We start from the raw sequence: 20,867 nt of genomic DNA on the forward strand, positions 1-20,867 counted from the left end.
ACAGACCTTTCAAAACGCTGGGTTTTTCCTGCTCGGGTGCACTGCAGACAGCTCGCCTTGCTCACCACTCAAAACGCAGCTGATTTCTTGTCACAAACAGGTGCTGCACAAAGGAATGGATTGTGCTACGAAAAATGATGAATCTTTCCTCAGCGGAGCCTCTCTCCCCGTTCAATAAAACCACAATATTTGAAATTTCTGGTAGCAAGTTAAATTAAGTGTTTCAAATAAGCATTTAATTTAAATTTAATTAGTCCCTAATTAACATATAAAATCAGCCCTTTTTGAGGTTAAACAAGTATGCAAGAGATTCATCACACTGAAATGCAATCACTGGGGATCAAGTGACATGTTCGTGGAAGTGGTATTTTAATTCAAAGCCGTATCTCACAATAATAATAAGGGGCGGTGTGTCTGTGTGAGATCCTGACACATACTCAAACCAGCACCTCAAAGAAACAGTCTGGACACCTCGTACCTTCTGGTTGGGGAGCAAGGGAGAGGGAAAAAAAGAACCCAAACAAAAAAAACCACAAGATTTATTGCAATTTCTCTGAATGACAGAAGTCAGGGCTACATCTGATGGAGGGGCAGAGGCCCAAGAGGGCACGAAGCAGAGCGAGGCCCAGGGCAAATGCCACAGAATGTGGTATTTAGTCACAATAAACTACAGAAAATCCCCAAACTGGCCCCAGGTTCAGGCAGAGAGAGTGTTGGGCTCCTTTTAACCCCTGTGCACATGGCGCTTCTGGAAGCCACAGGATGCAGGGATGGGTTGAACAACAACTCTGCTTCCCCTAAGGGCTGCATCTTATACATCTCTGCAGCAACAGGCACCTTGTCTAAGGAACTACTGGAACTCAGGTTAGGATCTTTTTTAAGTAAGAAAAAATCCAAAATTACTTTGTGCCCATGTTTTACAAATTTAAAGATGTGCCTGCTGGGGAAAAGAATAAAGCAGCCAAGTGACAAACTACACAAAAAGGGACAAATTAACTCTAAAAAATGAGCAGCAGGGATCCAGGCCAAGCAGTATAAATCATGCTTCTCAATGCAAATCTCACCACCACATCTTCATCCACACACAAGACAACTTGCTCCTCTGTGCAGGGGAAGAAAATCACTGACTCAGCCCACAGCTCATGACCAGGGACACGGTGCCAGGTCTGCCTGTACAAATAACACCTGCACACACTCGCCCATCCAGCTGGAGACAAACGGCTGCACATTCACAGAATCACAGGATCCCAGGCTGGTTGGGCTGAAGGGACCTCTGCAGATCCCCAGTCCAAGCCCTGCTCACGCAGGGTCACAGAGCAGATCACACAGGTGGGTCCAGGCGGGTTTCAATGTCTCACAGAAGGAGACTCCACACCCGCCCTGGGCAGCCTGGGCCAGGCTCTGGCACCTCCCAGCAAACAAGTTTCTGCTCATGTTCAGATGGAGCCTCCTGTGTTTCAGCCTGTGCCCGCTGCCCCTCACCCTGGCGTTGGGCACCACTGAACAGACTGTGGTCCATCCTCTGACAGCCACCCTGAGATATTGATCCCATTGATCAGATCCCTCTCAGCTTCTCTTCTCCAGCTCAACAGCCCCAGAGCTCTCAGTCTCTCCCCATAAGAAAGAATCTCTAGGTCCCTCAGCATCTTTGTCCCCCACCCAGGCAGCTGGACAGAGAGACAGACAGACAGACAGACAGACAGCCAGACAGCTCAGCCCATTTAGCAGCTCAAGGGCATTTTGCAGAGACCCCAACACAGGGAAAAAAGCAAAGGGGCACCTGGGAGGGAGGAGGGAGACTGCAGCCATCACACACTAGCAAGACCCAAAACCCTTCAGACCTGCCCCAGAAAGCTGCCGTGACTCCACGACACAGCCCCAGGTGACACAGCGTGGGCTGAGCCTGTGCTGTCACCTCTGCGAGTGGATCAGTCCCACAGGGCAACTTTAAACTCTGACACCTTCCTTAAAACATCTGCAGTGTCGGGAGCCCAGCAGAGCACAGACAGGGGCTGTGATGCTCATGGCCGTGAGCGTGTTCGCCCCAGGGCCACCTGGCCAGGAAAAACCCACATGGTGAAGGTTAAAACCTTGGTCTCACTGGTGCTGGTCCTGTAGAGGGAGTAAAGGGATTTCAGGACACTTGGGTCAGACCAAACTCCATAAAGGAAGTTATTTTGGTTTACAGTGACCCACAGCTGTTGTTCAACTCAAAACAAGCAAGGTTGTTTCATTCCTGATTAATAAATACATGTAGAAAATTATCCTCTCTCTTTAGGTCAACTGAAAGTGAAAATACCATTCCAAAATGAGTCACTTTTCAACAATTCCCTCTTTCTCTTCATCTGTGAAAAGACTACACAGCAGAACTGACCTTATCCTGGTCTCAAACTTCATCTTTCACTGATGTGCCAAAATCCTCATCAAAGATATTCTCATGGGCTTCCCCAGGTCAGAGCCTCCCAGGGTCAGCAGCCGTGTCCCCTGGGGCGGTGGGATGTGGCACCCGCTCCGTGGGAGCACACGGGGCTGCATCAGGATGCGGGGGACAGCCCAGGAACCAGCAGCACCTGCACATCCCCATTAGCACTGTCCTCACTGACAACTGGGATGCAATTCCCATCACTGCACTCTGAGGACAGCTTAGATCCCAGCCAAGCAACCCATTCTATTCAGCACGGGCTTAAATTCAAGCGTATTAAAGACACACCTCAAGTCAAGTACGAGCTGTGTGCTGTAGAGAACAGCAGCAGATTTAAGTGTGTGCTTTGCACAGCCCTGAACCAGAGTCGTGGTGTTCAGAATTCAATCCCTCATGTTGGGAAATGCCATTTTCCATAAAACCAGGAGTCTGCGGACCAGTGAGTTTCACAGTGGGATTTAAGAGTCAGTGGGTGCCAGTGCAGTGCCCACAGTGCACACCCAGCTCCAAACCCCGACGGACACCCCAGGAATTTGGTGACCTGCCAGGCAGAAGCCCCACATCTCAGCCATTGTCTTACCTTGCAGCATGGCAGAGGTGGTGTAGTAGTTAAACGGGACCTTCTTCACCACATAGGCGTCTGTATCCAGTGAGCAGAGCTTGTCCCCCACCAGCACAGACTTCCCCGTGCCGGCGTTGCCCACCAGCATCACGGGGCGCCGGCGCTCCAGGAGCCTGTCCATGAAGTACCGCACACGGACCGTCTCGGTGGTGGGCACCAGGCAAGCCTGAGAGGGGCAAAACGAGCAGGTAAGTGTACCCATCTGTGGCACCACCCCACTGCCATGTTCTGAGGAGACATCAAACTGGGAGAGCCAGGAATGAGTGCGGTGACCTGAGTTTCTAGATGGCGCTAGGAAGGGAACAATACACTGCTACCAACCATTCAAGTCAAACTATCTGTACAGACGAAACAATGACAGCGGGATGCTGAGAGCAACATCTGGATCTCCCCGCAAACACACATTTTGCTAAAATGGTAACAACTTTTACAAGTCATCTGCTCACTGTGGCACCTCTAAAAGGAAAGAAAGGCATAGCTGGCAAACGCAATTCACTACCTGCAGCAACTCTCATTTTTCGTCCAAATCATATAAACAACCCTATTTTCAGCCACGCAGAATGACGAGATGGTGTCTCAGGGACTTTGTCACTACGTTGTCCCACATCCTGCTTCTCTCTGCAGGCCAAACGCACCTCCATCCCGCACCCTGGGCACACCAGCCCTGGCTCATAGGTGTCTCTGAGCCTGCGCCTCATGTACATCACTCAGCTCTGGAAGATGGATGGAGGATGAGTCTTCACAGTCAAAGTACAGTAAAGAAAGATGGGTAATTGAGTTGTACTTCATAAAGAATGTGTCAAGGGTTTTGATTGTGGGGTGACAATACAACCATGGCAGATGTGTTGTTAGCCCCCTCTCCCCCACCTTCAGCCCCTCTCTCTCCCCCATTCCCACTCAGGACAGGTGATTGGGAGGGAAAGAAGGATAGATAGAAGAGAATTGGAAAAATTAAAAATGTTTTACTAATGCTACTAATAAGAATAGAGAAAATAATACAAAATATACAAAACCAATCTTGAAAGCCCCAGCAACTGCAGAGCTGGCACCTGAAGTCCTGGACTGGACTGTGCAGCCAACCGGAGCTGGATTCAGTCTGTCATGAGGCCTCAGTTCGCAGGGACGACCAGCAAGGTCCTCTCCTAATCTCGGCCATAAGCAAAATGGACGAGATCCTCGTGATCTCCCACTTTTATATGAAGTGTTCACGTGAATGGGATGTTATACTCTGTTTGTCAGTTTCTTGGTCACCTGTTTCTCATTGCCCCTCTCGCGAGATGCGAATCTGTCCTTATCAATAACCTCACATTCCATTGCTATGTTTACCAAAACATGGATCTGGTTCTCCAGGAAAACGCAGCTGATATGAAGGTTTTACCTGACAGGCAAATTCACTAAAAGAGAAACTTGTTTTTAACAAAACCAGGACGGAATGCCATTCTTATTATGAAGTGCTTGACCTCGAATGAGACTTCAATTGAAATGCCTGCATACAGTCACTAAAATGCATGTGCTCTTCCCAGACAAAACACGTGCAAGGTTCACATACCTGTAAGGGCATTTCTGGATCAAATTCAAACTGAGGAATAAGTTTAGACCAAGGTTCAAACTTCTTCGTTTCTGGATCAATGTAGAAGTCAAAGACTGTGCCCTGAGAGGGAAACTTGATAGTCTTGAATTCTGCCACCCACCACTTGCTGAACTCCACTCTGTAGTCCACAAGCTATAAGACAAAAAGTGGAGAAAATACACTAATCTGGATCAATTAATTAGTAATGGAGAATGTTATCTATCCCAGTCCACCAGAGCGGGATTAGTCCTTAAAATATATTCCACAGCATAAAGTTCTTATCATTTTTCCTGCTATTAAGCCTAATTTTTCATTTTCTTCATTTCTGCTCATCAGTCCTATTTATTCATCTAAATAATTCATCCTCTGTGTTGATCACCCTTGGTATGTCTGAGACTAGATAGATGGATCAATTTGAAAAAGAGAAATACGTGCCTATGACTAAACAGACCACTTGATTGATTCTTGGTGCCTACTTCTTCCAACAGACAAGGACACAACATCCGTCTACATCTGTGCTCATGGTCAGTCACAGCATGCATACCAAAGCCTTTCCTCATCAATCACACCACTCTATTCAGAGTGAGTTGTTGTCTTCTGGCTTCTTTTCAAGCCACAACGTTTCAGACAAGCAGGACTGCAGACACCAGCGTACCAAAGCAGCAGCGAGGGGCTGCCCCTCTGACCCCGCCGTGATTCTGCGCTGCCACATTCCCCTCAAAGCACCCGTTTCCTTGCTTTTCCCCATTGTATCTTTCTACACATGGAGATTTTGGAGCATCTGAATTTTTTCAACTGGGGTGACAGTTTTGCTTTAGATGCTGGGTCAGGACTCACAAAATGTGCTTAGTCCCCTCCTCTGCCCTAGGTCTCCTGTATGACATTGGGCCAGCCATTCTGCCCAAACACCTTCCCATGTGGACAATGGGAACTGGAGAGAGGTGGAGGGGAGGAGGAGAGGAAAATTGCTGTGAGAAAGATGTTTGTGAAATACCGGACGCATCATTTAGCCCGTTTTAACAGCACAGTTTGTTCCTGGGGTGTCTGCGGGTCTCTCCTCCCCATAGCCATACAATGTGGGGTCACCAACACATTGTCCATAGGCTGCTCGGCCTCCATAAGGAAACCTGGGTTTGTTGCTGAACTGAACCAAGTGTCCTCCATAAAGCCTCCTGAGCCACAGTCCCTCAAAAGACCAGGGGATTTGAAAAACACATTAACAGTATCCACGATTTTGCAGACTCGTGCTATTCAGAGAGGCAGAATCCCTGTAATTCTCCATTCTCCTGTTGTTATAACTCCTCAGCAGCGGCAGCAGAGTAGCCCGCAGTGGAGCGGGACGTGCGTGGCTGCTAAAAGCTTTCCCACAAGGGTGCCCTTACCCCGCACAGCCAGACCGCCTGCAAGCGCGCTGTGCCGCGCTGCCCGCCCTCCCTGACCCCGCGGTTAAATGGAGCCACTCCAGCCCCAGCTCTATTGCCAGAACGGTGTGGAATTCAAACCACTTCCTTAATAAAAACCCCATATGGATTACCGCTAATTTCAGAGCCAGGAAATGGCAAATCTATCATCTGTTTTTATACAGGGGCCCCGCTACCCACCAACAAGCACCGAGTAGTGGGAAGCCTCCCAGACTGTTTCTCCTGACATTTCGGCCGCGAAAGGTCAGCGCGAAGGGCACCTTCGGTGGAAAGCAATAAACAGATTTTATATTGGATCCTTTTTCATCAGGCTCCCCATTGCTCGGACTGCTGTATCCTCGCACTCTCAGCTCTGACATTTACAGAGCACCGCGGGCAGTAACGCACAGCCAGGCTCCCGGCGGAGCCTCCCGGAGGGTCGCTGTGCCTGCAGCTGCTCCTGCAGCCCACCCAGAGCCACTACCGCAGGCAGGAGCCCGGCCTGATGCACCCGAGACTGACTGTGCGGCATGGGGAACACAGCGGCCAGCTGCCACAGCACCGCACACCAGCATACTTGCGCTTGTACTGCTGAAGCAAAGACAAGTAGTGCTTCCCAGGCTTTATTGTGCTTTGTTTTGTTTCTTTAAGTCATCCTAGACTGGCAACACTAAGGCTGAGTATTTCCCAGCTGGCACATGGGAAATGGAGGCTCCACAAGGACCAAGGAAGCTGGTCTCGCACAGCTCATTCAATGGTCACAAGGTGTGATGGCACCAAGTGAGCACCCAGCTGAGCTTGAGCTGTGTTGTTCAGCACTTCCTGAAGCATCTGATCCTTGGCATGGAGCAAATCTGAAGAGACCAGCAGACACTCTAGGTCTGGCGTTAAGGTACATGAAAACACACAAAGAGACCCCTGGGAGCACTTGAGCAGCCATCAAGAACGGCAGTGCCTCCACCCGAGCTGGGGAGGGGTGTCTGGTGTTACATTCGTGGAGAGACCTCCCGCATAGTCCAGACAACACAGAGTTTGACACAAGCCCAGCGGAGATCAGACGTGGATCTCCAAGCCCTTGACAGCAGTGCAGTGTGGGCAGACCCAGACATCAGGACTACACACTTTAGAGCTGAGGATAAGGCGTCCTCTGACTAGGGGATGCAACCACCCAAGAGTAGGTGTGCCCCTGTGGCCACGAAAGTCAATGGCACCTGGGGTGCCTTAGGAAAAGTATGACCAGCAGGTCAAGGGAGGTTGTTCCTCCGGCTCTGCTCTGCCCTGGTGACAAAACACCGGCTGGTTTGTGTTATGTAGCACGTCTACCTGTGCAGTCAGAAGGCTGAAAGACTGCTCCACTGATACATCCATCTGATAAATCAGTCTTAATTTGATCACATTATGCACATCCACAGGCTTCTATAAGTTAACCTTATGTTTCTCCCCAGTGAAATGCATCTGCATAAGCAAACATCCCTCCACCTTTACCACTGACCCCTCAGCTGTTCTCCGGTGGTGTTACACCCCGGATAACGAGGCCTTTCGTAAAAGGAATTGTTGTGTTTCTAGTTTATTATCACCTATATGAGAGCCCCAGGAAAACAGCATTACTGGCATAGCCCTATGTTTCAGAAAGTATGAAGAAATCAAAACAACACAAAACCACACAAACAAACTGTGTGAAAGATGCTGAAGAGGCATCTTCCGTCTTACCTGATCTCGAAACATTGATCCACCAAAGGCCCAGACGGCAGCAAAGACAAAGTAAAGTTCATCAAGCTCCTTGGGACAGTCAGGAGGTGTGTTCTCCTCTGCCAGGAGACATTCAAGGAGGTAGCACAACATCTGAACCATACTCTGTTCAGGAATGGGAATAATCTTCTTAAATCTAAGGGATGGAAATTAGAAAGCAATACGTCCATCACAACCCAGGAAGACTAGAAATGCTCTTTCAGAACACTGGCATTCTGCTTGTCAGCGGTACGTGTCCTATTCCCAGGCACAATAAAGAGAACACCCATTCTCACACTCAGACCCGCTGGCACCGGCACATATACAAGTAATAACAATAATCAGAAGTTTCAAGCATTTTAAAACTTTGATCTTCTTGAAAGAAGCAGAATGGAAGACTTGCTAAAGGCAATGATTTCCTGCGAGCACGATGAGTTCAAAAGCGGTCAAATAGAGGAGTAATAAAATAAACCCTTTCATCTTGCCATTTTACATTCATTTAAGCTACACTTACAGAATTCCAAACTAATATTGTAGCTGCACTGAAGTCCTCCATAAAGTAATTATAGCTATTTGAAAGGTTGGTTCTACGATTTCTGAATTAAGCAAGCTACCAAAACACTCAGCTCAGGGTTGCCTGCAGCTAATCCCGTGGATTTCACGCTCTGAGACAATGTTCAGCAAACAGAATGGGAAACGTCCGATTGACTTTGCTACCAACAGTCAAAACCAACTTGGTCCCACAGAGAGAAGTTCCCTAGCACAATGTTTAAGTCCTGATTCCAGACCCTTCTGACACATCCCCCTTTTGGCTGACATCTCCCATGCTCACTGATTTTTCTTTTGTTTTTAAAGGAAAGTGCAACTATAGGAAGCAAGTAGAGGATGGGAGATGCTCCCTTAAGTTTTCTGGGACTCTACTTTGGCCAGTCCTCACCACAGTATGAGAAAGAGAATGGTTTCACATGATGATAAGCAAGAACCACATGACTTCCCTGTGGACACTGCTTTAAAGCCAAATCAAGCCAAGAAGCACTAGGACCCTTCCAAATACCCAAGTTCTTAATGAAAAATAACTTGTGGAGTGGGCTCAGGTCTAGCCTGACACATCAGGAGGCTGAAAAGCTTTCTCTTTGGGATCTGCCGGAATTATTTTCCAAGAGATAGAGAGTTGATACAGGAAATACAATAAAAATCAAATCAAAATCAGATGAAAACCAGATCTGACCAACACGATACAGGCAGGAGCGTCACTTTGCCCACCTCGCCCTGCTGGTTCTCTGAGCTTAAGCCAATGATGCTCAGGGCTTCCAGGGGCAAGGAGGATCATGTGCAGCACAACCCAGCGCAGCACAGCTGGGCTGGACAGTGGCAGGTGTCCCCATGCCCTCACCACGGGTGACACAATCACTCATCAGATGGTACCTTGTTCTGAGGGTGTCCAGGCAAATGGGCAGCTACTTATCAAACAAAACGGTCAGGTTGGCTCTTTCGGACTGGATCTCTCGCCTGTCGATCCAGCTGCTCACTGGAGGATTCCAGCCCAGATCCGACGGGTTGATGTACAGGATCCCTTTAGGCCCAGGGTAAGAGAGAACATATAGTAAAGACATAGCAGAAACTGTTCCTTTCTTCCAGCAGAGTTTACCAGGTACTTTCACACAACTAAAACCCTATCAAATATGACGGGACGTCCCATTACCTGCCCCCTTTTCCTGCCCCACTGCAGAGTAGAAACATGAACAGTGAAGAAACTTCACCCTTGAAACCACGGCGCTTTTCATGACCTTGCCCTAAATTCAGAACATTGTCTTGTCTGAGCAGTTTCATTGCTCTGGGCCCCATTTCCCCATGTGTAAAACTAGGGGACACCTCCATTCCCTTCTCCCATACTTCATGCACTTCTTCAGAAGATCAAGAACTCTTTGAGACAGATACTGTCCTTCTCCTCATAAAGTCCATCCAAAGGGCTTTGCACAACAGGAGCACTCAGCAACGCTGAAGCCATGATCACCCACCAACAGTCAGAGTGCTCTGGGTAAATCTCCAGGATGATGACAGCTCCACATGTGCATTTGGGGCCAGGATCCTCAGTTTGTCTGTCAGAAACCTGCCCTGTCCACCCACGGCCGCTGTGATCTCAGGTTGGGTACTTGCAACAGGAGTCAAGTTGGCCAACAGAAGACTGGTTAATGGCACTAGATCCTCCTGGGTTCACGGCAAATCCCAGTGCGGAGCTCAGGCCAGGACTCACCCGCTCGGGACACGGTTGCTGGGGTGGCTGTGCGCAGGTGGCTGATCTCAAACACCAACCGCATCGTTGGGTTCAGAGGGATTCTCTCATTGCTCGCCAGGGTCAGCACCTGCATTGGGCAGACAGACAGACAGAATGACATCTTCCCCAGGAACAGGAATGAAAAGCATTCAGCACTTTGCACTAAAAAGCTTGGTTGCTGCCAGCACAGTTCCTTGAGGGAATGCAGCTGATTTCCAGCAGGTAGTAGAACTGTCTTCCATGACTCAAAGGAACAGCACTCCCTTCGAGCGGCGGAAAAAGGTGTGGAATTATGACCCCACCCTATTTTTGAAGGGCCTGGAGTTACAATCAGGACATCTGTGATTATCCATGAGCCCAGTTCCAGGAAGGGAAATTACAATGAAACCATGATTTGAGCTATTTCCCCTCATGCACCATTTTCTATATGTGATATTGTTTGGTGTATCTGAAGAAACACAACCGCATTATTCTAGGAGGTGTTATTTCAGCATCTGCATTTTTAGGCTGAACCATGCCATGCAGTCAAAGAATATCTCCTTCTTTAACTTATATTCATTACCTTATTATCATCCATCACAGTATTAAGAGACTCAATCCACATTGGATCAATATCTCCATCTAGTACCATCCACTTGGGACCGTCACGCGTGATGTTGGCCAGCTCTCGCATGACTGATGAAAACAGGCCTGGGAGGGTGACAGGAAGATGGTGATGAACACTGAACTTGACACCTGCTCTAACGGTTTTCTCCAGCAACACAGTAAAAATTACTCTAATTAATGCTTTCCTCTCAAACATGCACAACTCTATGTGCCTATACGTAAATATTACTATATCACAATACGGTTCTAGTTTGCTTTAAAGTGAAAAAAGGGTTCTCAGTTATCACTACTGAAAATGATTGCAGACCTACGCACGAGCTTCATTCCCACCGAGAATCATAAGGGATAAGAAAAATGTAGAGTAGCTACTCAAAGGCAAAAGGCGGCATGAGTTATACAATGCAGAGAAAACCACCTGAATATGCCTAGGAAATCCTTATAAATATTTTTTTGTGGCTCAAAGTATATCAGGGCAATCAAGATGCATTAAACGCTGGGTCATGGCTTTAGTGAGACTGAGGGGAGAACAAGCACAGAATGACATTGAATGACAGAACAAAATGTTGGTAAAATCAAGGAGAGAGAGGATACAGAGTCTCAAGGGGAGTAAATAATGAATGTTAAGAAGACCACGAAGGCTGGGAATAGAGCAGCAGCACTGCAGAGCAAATGAAAACTCCACAAAACTATTGCTCTCCTCTACATGTGAAAATACCTCGGGAGACGCTGGTCTTCATGAAAAAACATCAGGCAAACATTAAAAAAAAGCCTCTCTTCCAGTGAATTGTGACAAGAACTCTTTTTTTTTTTCTTTTTTTCTCCAGGACAAGCTATTTCTTTGTGATCCAGATCAGGAACAGCTAGTGGCACCATCTGACTGAAGACAAAGCTTGTGCTCAGCAAATGCAGAACGGCTCACCTGGAACAGGTGTGTGATCCCGAGACCGGGTCAACAAAAATAACGCTTCAGCGCCTCTGCCTCCAGCCAGTTCCTTACGTGTTGGACACACGCCTTGGGAACCACTCCGACATTATTAGCATCAGAAACAGTTGCTGTCTCAGGGCATCAGGGCTTCCCTCGGATACACCGCGGCAGCGGGGAGAGGAAAGCGCCTCTGTCCTGACCTTGTGCATCCACAGCACACGGCTCTCTTGGGGTTTAAAAGAAGAGTTTTGTTCTGCAAAGAACACTTTTGGGATTCCCATATGGGACCTTTTACCACCTAACATGTAGGACCTTTTCAACTTCTGATAATGTGACAGGATAAAACTGGGGAGCGGAAAAGCAGGGGCTGATCTGTAAGGGAACAGGTCACCTCTTGCTAGGCTGTGGTGAAGATTGCCTTGCTGGTCTTTGACAACATGAAACAACATTTTCAGGAATGGTTACTGCAGAAAATATCTGCCTTGAAAGCTCAGGGAGGAGTGCCACTATTTCATTTAAACCATCGCAGGCCAGAAACCACTGGACAGTCACCTGTAAAATGTCCCTCCTGCTGTTCGGTGTCACCGCTGCCCTCGATCTGCAGCCACTGCTGCAGCCAGTCTGCACAGTTCAGGCTGTACCCTGCACGTCCCTCTGCCACTTTGATTTAGGCTCCCTAATTACAATTAGAAAGAAATTAACCTGGCATTGGAGCAAAGCAGGGGGTCGGGAAGGGTCCATGGCGGGGCCAGGGGAGGTGGGTGGCAGCTCATCTGCTGCTGTGGATGATTCATGGTAATGTCTTCCCTCACCTCCCCCACACCTCCCAAACCCGCCGCACACGTAAATCGAAGCTGCCTTTATGTATCAGTCACAACCCAACATTTCCACTCCAGATTTTCTGTAATCTTCCAGCAAGTTTGAAATGTTCCTCAGGAGTAAGCAGGATCAACAGCTTGGCAAACGCTGGTGTGCTACAGAGATCGGGCAGCCATACTGAGTGGAAAAACTGACGTTAAGGCTGCTGTGCGTGCTATCAGCAATGAAAACCTGGGGATGGGACATTTTTTGGGGTCCCAGTGCACACCACAGTGCAGGAGGGACATCTCTTCCATCACTGGTCCAGCCAACTCCCAAAACCTGCCTGCCCCACTTAGGAACTGGTAAGTGTTGGTATTAATGGGCATTAAAATTATTCTTAGGGCAATAGGATCAAGTAGGCTTATGCTATATTTCCCATTTGAAGATCAAAGAGCTAAAACATCCTGTGTATCCTTTCAACAACAAACTGTCATGTGGCTGTAGGCAGCAGACAAGCACCTGGGCTCTCAGACCTGCACATGAAGAACCAGTCACCCTGCTGCTGCTCGGGAAATTCATTAAAAATACCCGTCTTTATCTACATATTTCAGATATGAAATGACATTTACCGTCTTTCCATTCTCTTGTTGCTGGGTTAATGATGCCAAAGAGCTCATCATTGGTGACTGCCTTGGGGTTGAGGTCTGTCCAGACAGGACGTCGCTTCATTATCTGGTAAGTCCTGTTCAGGGATCTCATCACCTGAGACTTGCCCGTGCCCGCGTTACCCACCACGAAGACAGAGTGCCGGACCGTCAGCAACTCCTCCAGCTGCACCACCTGAGAAAAACACTCCCAAATTTTAGACAAAGATGCCAAACTGAAGTTCAGGTCTATAAAATAGGTCCCACTGGGCCACCTCTTTAGAAAGACGTGACCCTGAGACACAAGCAGATTTGACAATTGAGTTTGGTCCAGCCACTCTAATCACAATGGGTGAAATCCTCAGCCTGCAGATAAACTTTCAGCGCTGTTTATACTTGACAACCACCACCTGATGAGGCCCTGCTCTCCAGGGGCTACACTTTCATGAGCCTACAAAAGTTGGCCCCTTTGGAAGCCCAGAGACTGATCCAGTGCTGACTTCAGGAGCAGGTGCCACTGCCTCAGACCCAGCACAGCTGACTGCCCTCCAGCGAGATCTGCCTGCAAGGACAATGCTGTGCAGAGCTCTCTTTGTAGAAGCAAAGCTGTTTGAGAAAACCCAAATGATTTGATGGCAATGTGGGTGTAGCAGAAGATCTCTTGGTCTTACTTTGAGCACAAAGTTGTCCTCAGCCTGCAGCCGGAGGTCCAGCACAGCCTGCCTCACAAACGACTCAAAATTCAGGTCACGCTTCCGAGGCACATCCAGTGCAGGGAATAGATCCCCAATCAGCCCCATAAACACCGGCACATCATCCGTCACAATCTTGGGGATGTTGAAGTCACGAAGAGAGCGCATCAGAACCTGGTCTTCGGGTCGCTCTGGGTCATCTCGCTTGAGGGAGCCAGCAACAACTAGCACTGACTTAATGGCACGCAAGCCCCAGTCGTAGTGATCCTACACCAGAGGAAGAAAAAAAAAGAGGCATGAGTTTATGCTTAGACAGTACCATGTAGGGTGAAGAACCACCATTCCCAAACTGCCAGACTAGTAAGCAATGAAAATACATCTAAATCTGTTATTTGCATTGTGGCCAGAGACCTTCTCCAGCCTGAGTGACCTGGTTTCCATCTCAGTAGGTGAGATTCCCGTCAGGGACAGTATTAAAGAGTCAAATAATTCAGCTGTTCAGACCATCACATGGGCTCACAGTTGGCAGTAAGACAGCAGCAGGATTTGCACTCCAGAGACCAAAGCAATTTGTTTCACCTAAATCATAAAGCACCTATAGCAAGGCCAGCCAGCCCCCTGCATCTGCAGGAGCCACCAAGGTGAAAGGCTTGTGAGTCCATTATGAGGCCCCAAAGACCCAAGTTTCTCCACCCTGCCCATCACAAGATGACAAGCCTGTTTGGTCTCAGAGGAGGTCCAGGAATAAGGGGTCAGTAAAGACATTGCTGAAAAAGTACCACAAAACGGCATGAGAAGAACTCTCAAGCCAACAAACAACTGCTCATATTTCTGTCCTGTTAACACCCTCCAGAGCACAGCTCGACAGCTGACTGCTCTGTGTGGGAGGCCATGGCTTCCACCAGGCCCCTCAAGGCACAGCACCAAGTTTCTGCGACAGAGCATATCCCACCCAGCCTCATGCTGGCACAGCCAAGATCAGGTTTGTATCATCAGGAATCCTGATTCAGGTCTCCTCTGGACCCAGCTTCGATCTACACAAATAATGACAAGGAAAAATCTGATTTGCTTTGCACTGACAGTAACTCTAACAAGACCTGGAACCAGCCTAAGGCTGAACTCAGAGAGGGACACCATAAACCCTTTGCAGGCAGGAGAATCAATAGGAAGAGACTGGAAAGCAAAAGGTCACTGAATACTACCCCAAACATGGTGCCATTTAAACTCACTGAAAGGTCTCCCATTAATGCAGCTGGTCAAATGCTTTTGTCCCTGCAGATGCTCCAGTAAAGCAGTCTGAAAATTTTATTGCTCCGATGATCACCAACCCTCTCCTCCCCCAGCAGCCAGTGCAAATGCAGCCATTAAATAAAAGCTGTGAAACGTTAGCCATGGAGCTGAGCAGCACAGTGCCATGTTTCTGCTGATTTTGGAGATTCATCATACCACTCAGCCACAGAATCAGGCTCACCTGCTTGGACAGGAGCTCTTTGCAGAGTTGGTAGAGAGTAATGAACTTCCTGGCTAACACCCGGGCCTCGATGAATCCCTCAGCCACCAACATAATTTCACAGGTCAGCTCAAAGTCTGGCACAACCATCGCACACGGCCTAAAATGACAGGTGAGGAGGCATTGCAGAACAAGTATTTCTTGACTACAGGTCTTACAGGCAGCGCATTTGCAGCTTCATCTTCTAGGCCTTCTTTTATGAGCCAGGTCACCCTCTGCCTTCCCCACGACAAGGGACAGAGCTCCTTTGCCCTGCCTGTGCGTGCCCAGACCCAGGCCTGTTGTGCAAGGCTTAAACTACCTGCGAATGCCCTGTGCAAGTGAATTCCCCAAGGACATGAGGTCGAGCCTGGATGTTCCAAAAGACAGTTTCTGCCAGGTCACAAACCCTGACCTGGACTCACCTGAAGAGAGCTTTTAAATTCTCAGGTAGCTCTGTTCGCCCTGCGTAACCAGGGTTCATGGTGATGAAAATGCCTACTGATGGTACTAAGTTGATGTCTTCTCCAAGAAAATTGAAGGATTTCTTCTTCTCCCGTATTGCATCCTGCACGCTCTTCACCTAGAAATCAAGACAGTACTATAGTATCAGCGTTCACTTATGAAAAACACATCAGACAACGGTGCTTCCTTCGTTACTCTTGGCCTCGTGACAAATGGGGCTAATCACTGTTTTATTTTTTACCGGCAGCATAAAGCTTTATACACTGTTTGGAGTACATCAGCATGGCAATATCAATTTCCCATCTCAGTCAAACTCTGGCAAAGCAGAAAAAAGAGCTGAAGAGAGTGGAAAGTCAAAATGCAAAGGAGTTGCAAGACTTCACACCTTTGCTCCATGAGACAATGATGAACGTGGGTCAGGAAGAGCAACTCAGGAGCGGGAAATGTCCCCAGCACTGCCTGCATTCACCTTGGCTTTTGACATCACCTGTGGGACACTGCTCAGCACATCTCACAGCAAAAACACCACCAAAGGCTCCACCATCTCTGAACCAGCCAGCCCAGCAGAGGTCTGATGTGTGAGAGAGACACAGGGCAGTACAGGTATCCACAACATAGCCAACACCCAAACGCACTCCCCAAAGTCTATCACAATATGGGCCCATTATTCCCTTTACCCATCTCACCTCTCCCCACACAGCGTTGCTCTTCAGGACATCCCAAAACCCTCCTGTGCCTGCTCCGTTCCCTGACCAGGCCCAGAGAAGGGGTAGCACCTCCCAATAAGCTTGGCCTCAGCTCAGTTGTAAACTGACCACTTGATATCACTTTTAAAGATTTTGGGACATCAGATGTTTGATTTAAAACCAAAACCAGAAGGCAGAAGCTGTAAAACCTCTCCTAACACCTTCACTCACTAATATTATATTGTTTTTTATATTTGCCTGATTGCAGCTTTGTTCTGCTCATTCCTCTCCTTCCGAAGAGTTCACCTCTCTGCAAACAGCACCTCAGCGAGGGGCAAATCTCTCTCTATTCACCGCTCTAACCTCACTACTGTTTGCCATCTCAAAGTAAAGCAATTAATCGAATTTTTCCCTGTAAGGAACCATATCGACATCAGCTGCATGAGTAAGACAGCCAATTAAACATCGCCATGGTAACACTCCTAATAGCAGCCAGGAGACACCATGATGGAATGACGGCCGTGCCGCTTTCTTCAGCTGCCACGCTCCAGCCAGGAGCGAGGGAACCATTAGCAGTTGAGTCATTCCTGGGCTTCTTTTGTTCAGCTTCCCTTTTTATTTCAAGATCCTCAAAGACTTTTTTTCAATGACAACTTTAAACTAGGACCTGACGGAAGAGAAATTGAGAGGGAATGATACATAAACTCTTGTACCTGCCTGGGGCTTCTCTGGGATGCCACATAAGGTACCAATTATGAGTGAAACAGATGAGAAGAATGAGGAGTTCATGGAGGGGTTAAGAACAATGTCTTTGACCGAAACATTTACAGAAGTGTAGAAACTTCTGAGCTTTATATCTTTCTATAACACTGAGCCCAAAAGGGAGTCCAGGAACAATTCAGCACCTCAATCAGATATTAGGATCCTAAAACACGCACTCAGCTGACAGTTGGATCCTGAAGAACTTGGGCACTTTGGCACCTCAGTTTTCTGCACTGAAGCCCCCCAAGGCTTCCCCCGTATAAAATAATGCCAGGTTTCCTCATGGGCTGGTAAGAGGAGGGGAAGGAGGACGCGAAGTGACAGATTATATATATAAGCACGAGAGCACAGGACTTTCTGGCACGATGGGGAGGCCAGTCTCCCTTCCAGCCCTTCTCCAGGGATGCTGCTGCGCTTCACACGAGACTCACCAACACAATGCACTGAGCAGCTAAACTACAGAGGAGATGAGAAACCATTCGCCAGGGGAAACACCCATGCCCAGCTGGGCACCGCTCCAATAGCTCTGTCCCAGGTTTAATCCCACGGTGTCAGGGTACCCTGGGCAAGCGCGTCAGCAAGGGCCGCAGATCTGCCCCAGATTCCAGCTCCCGAGTGTCACCAGCTGACACTGGCTTTTGGGAGCACCACGGGGCTGCACACATTCCTCCAAGGAATGGTGCCAGTTGGCCAGGAATACCTTCCAAAGCCACTTGGCAGAGCTGTCGTTACAGACACCAGAACTAAATCCACAGCCATACAGTTTTGGAGACAGGTTAAGAAAATTAATCCTGAATGTATTCCCATTTCCTGAGTATGACACACAACCTGTGCCTGACCAGGGGTGATAAGGAACCCCCAGAAGTCCAGCGGATCTGCCCCAAACACCCCTCTTCCCCTCTGTGAAAATTATTCCCTACATTGCAGACTGAGCAGCCGCAAGTCAAGGCAGCTTCTCTGCCTTGAAACGATGTGCTGCAATTATCTCACAGCAGATTAATGACACGAGTGCTTTCCTGAGGAGGAACAGGTACAGAGCCATGGTGCGTAGTGGTCTGGGAAAAGATGCTACAAAGAATTGTCTTGGCACAAATGCTGTAACTGGGGCAAGAAAAGTGACAAATATCTTTGCAGCACGTAACTGCGACATCTTGGCAGTGCTGTGATATTCATGTGATCAATCTTGAGATCTAATCCCACACCTGCCTATACACAGAACTGAAACCGGCAATATGCAATTGCCATTTTTACCCTTGCTCCAAAGACTGCAGAATGGCTCTGCTCTGTTTGTATTTATTTATGAGTGTTTCTCCACTCACCTGTACAGCAACCACAGAAAGGACCTCAACTGAGATCCTGTTAAATTCATCAAAACAGCCCCAGGCTCCCGTCTGGGAAAGGCCTTTGTAAATATTCCCACAAGACTGGAAAAACAAAACAAAAACAAAGATCACAAGAGTGAAATCATAAATGGAATCAACTCCAGCAAAAAATTGATTTTATTTCCCAGCCTGTTTATTTATAGCAATTTACAGTCTATTGTGGGTATTTAGAAAAGTGCATGGAAACAGCAGGCGCAACTCAATTATAATATTTATAGCTCTGCGCAGCTTGCCACTTTATCTGCTAATTGCACTTTCTCGATATATCTGTGCACCAGTTTCATTTAAAGGTCACTTGTGCTGAATTACTGATGGTCCCGTTTCCTGGGAGAGCCCATAAGCTAAATGACATATGATCCGAGGCTACCAAAATCACTGTACCGTGCCAGACTGGCAGAGAGCAAGACTCAGCCTAATGATTCAGTGCTCTGTAGCGGCTGAAGGTTCACTATGTTTTGGGTTTATTCTGGGAGAGGATCCTGAGAAAACCAGGACAGGTCCCTCCCCGTGCCAGGGGCTGCCAGGTCGCGAGCACGCCGAGAAGAAACGACCAGGGTCCAACTATCAGCACAGCCTTGGTCTCAACTGAACAGACCAACATTTTTGAAGAATTACACATGAAATCTAACTCCAGAAAGGAAGGGAAATGCATAACGAGGCAGAGAAGATAGTTCGGGTCTCTGCCTCCTGAAGAACCTTGTGCAAATCTTAGAGAAGGAACGGGAGGAGAAGGAAAAGGCATTCAGCTTAAAGGAGTGTAGCAGGGATTTGGAGAGAGGTGATCACAGAATCCCAGCCTGGTGGGGCTGAAGGGACCTCTGCAGATCCCCAGTCCAAGCCCTGCTCACGCAGGGTCACAGAGCAGATCACACAGGTGGGTCCAGGCGGGTTTCAATGTCTCAGAGAAGGAGACTCCACACCCGCTCTGGGCAGCCTGGGCCAGGCTCTGGCACCTCCCAGCAAACAAGTTTCTGCTCATGTTCAGATGGAGCCTCCTGTGTTTCAGTCTGTGCCCGCTGCCCCTCACCCTGGCGTTGGGCACCACTGAACAGAGTCTGGTCCATCCTCTGACAGCCACCCTGAGATATTGATCCCATTGATCAGATCCCTCTCAGCTTCTCTTCTCCAGCTCAACAGCTCCAGCTCTCTCAGTCTCTCCTCACAAGAAAGAAGCTCCAGACCCCTCAGCATCTTTGTAGCCCACTGCTGGACTCTGTGCAGTTATTCCTTCTTAAACTGGGGAGCCCAGAACTGGACACAACTCCAGATGTGGCATCACCAGGGCAGAGCAGAGCGGAAGGAACAACCTCCCTTGACCTGCTGGTCATACCTCTCCTAATGCACCCCAGGTACCATTGGATTACTCTCATCCTTCAGGTTTGCTCGGGCCCTGAGCATCCCCAGCCCCATGTGACCGCACTGCAGCCGAGGTGGGAGCCATACCTTGTAGTCCATCTGCTCGGAGCAGTTAAACACGTACACCATGATGCCCAGGGCTCGCCCCAAATCTTTCGTAGTCTCCGTCTTGCCAGTGCCCGCAGGGCCTGCAGGTGCTCCGCTCATGGTCAGGTGCAGTGACTGGGTCAGGGTGATGTAACATCTTTCACAGTGAATGATGAATGAAAAAAGGAAATATGTCCAATAGGTCAACTGTGGGCTGCAGGGCAATAGCACTAGAGCATTGCACTCAGCAGAGCCTCTCCTCTGAAAAGCTGTACGTGAGCAGGGGTCATGTCTGAGCTGAAAGCCTTCTTGGCATTAATTACCACCTCTGCTCAGCTCTGTTTTCTCCAAGAGATACTCATCTTCCACCAAGGTCTGCCCAAACCTCTTCATGTCCAGCTTGTGTTCTCTCTGGATCCTCATACAACTCATGGATATTGGGCACATCTCAGGCAGTATGAGAAAAGGACAGCTTTTCTGGAAGACCTGTCACTGACAGAAACCTGCTCAGGTGGCCTATGAGTGAACCCAACTCAAAGCTGCAGCAAGTCCCAAAGTTTCTCCATCATGTTGATGATGGACACTGGGGTGGTGTCCACATGTGAGTATCTATACTACCTGTATAAGCCACAGAGGTGTAGTCAATATAGCCAACAAAACCTGATGATACCTGGGGGCTTGACGCAGCTGACTAACACAGGTGACTAGAGCCACCTGAGATGCTCTTGGTTGCTGAAATGTCACATAGGGTGGAGAGATATGACAAGGGGTCCATAGGAGACTTTTACACTTCTGGATTGGCAGCTGGAAGCCAGGTGGGACAACACAGAGTATCTCAAGTAACCCTAGGTGTCCCCACTGAGGCAACCAGGTAGATGTCTGCTTCAAGATGGGATGAAAGCTCTCTGGACTCACCAGCTTTATGGACTGTGGACATCTTGTGCACAGGAAGACA

At 48.4% G+C, this 20,867-nt stretch overlaps 3 protein-coding genes across 3 annotated transcripts in view; all 3 read right to left on the minus strand.

Annotated features, from left to right (window-relative positions):
- The window catches only part of LOC139826881 (dynein axonemal heavy chain 9-like), a 63,534-nt gene that overhangs the window by 7,241 nt on the left and 35,426 nt on the right, over positions 1-20,867 (minus strand). The window lies entirely within an intron of this gene.
- Positions 2,803-8,241, minus strand: LOC139826882 (dynein axonemal heavy chain 9-like). Its single transcript, XM_071803273.1, has 3 exons — positions 7,725-8,241; positions 4,594-4,767; positions 2,803-3,210 (listed from the first exon to the last, which is right to left on the minus strand). The coding sequence occupies exons 1-3, from the start codon at positions 7,863-7,865 to the stop codon at positions 2,881-2,883; spliced, it is 645 nt and encodes a 214-aa protein (XP_071659374.1). The 5' UTR covers positions 7,866-8,241; the 3' UTR covers positions 2,803-2,880.
- Positions 7,818-20,867, minus strand: part of LOC139826883 (dynein axonemal heavy chain 9-like) — a 28,575-nt gene continuing 15,525 nt past the window's right edge. The window contains exons 11-20 of the mRNA XM_071803274.1: positions 19,913-20,069; positions 18,407-18,511; positions 15,600-15,757; positions 15,157-15,295; positions 13,665-13,952; positions 12,979-13,189; positions 10,580-10,707; positions 9,997-10,105; positions 9,168-9,315; positions 7,818-7,899 (exon numbers count right to left, since the gene is read on the minus strand). Of these exons, the coding sequence (XP_071659375.1) occupies positions 9,200-9,315; positions 9,997-10,105; positions 10,580-10,707; positions 12,979-13,189; positions 13,665-13,952; positions 15,157-15,295; positions 15,600-15,757; positions 18,407-18,511; positions 19,913-20,069 (1,411 nt within the window). The 3' untranslated portion in view covers positions 7,818-7,899; positions 9,168-9,199. The remainder of the gene's footprint in view (positions 7,900-9,167; positions 9,316-9,996; positions 10,106-10,579; positions 10,708-12,978; positions 13,190-13,664; positions 13,953-15,156; positions 15,296-15,599; positions 15,758-18,406; positions 18,512-19,912; positions 20,070-20,867) is intronic.

This window comes from Patagioenas fasciata, unplaced genomic scaffold (genome assembly GCF_037038585.1).
Source record: "Patagioenas fasciata isolate bPatFas1 unplaced genomic scaffold, bPatFas1.hap1 Unplaced_5, whole genome shotgun sequence".
NCBI lineage: Eukaryota > Metazoa > Chordata > Aves > Columbiformes > Columbidae > Patagioenas > Patagioenas fasciata.

Excerpts from the sequence above, each read along its gene's own strand:
- LOC139826882 (XM_071803273.1), bottom strand. The coding sequence starts at position 7,865 with ATGGTTCAGATGTTGTGCTACCTCCTTGAATGTCTCCTGGCAGAGGAG. Across the intron at positions 4,768-7,724 it reads GATCAATGTTTCGAGATCAG|CTTGTGGACTACAGAGTGGA; the intron begins GTAAGACGGAAG and ends TTTGTCTTATAG. Across the intron at positions 3,211-4,593 it reads ATCCAGAAATGCCCTTACAG|GCTTGCCTGGTGCCCACCAC; the intron begins GTATGTGAACCT and ends TGCCCCTCTCAG.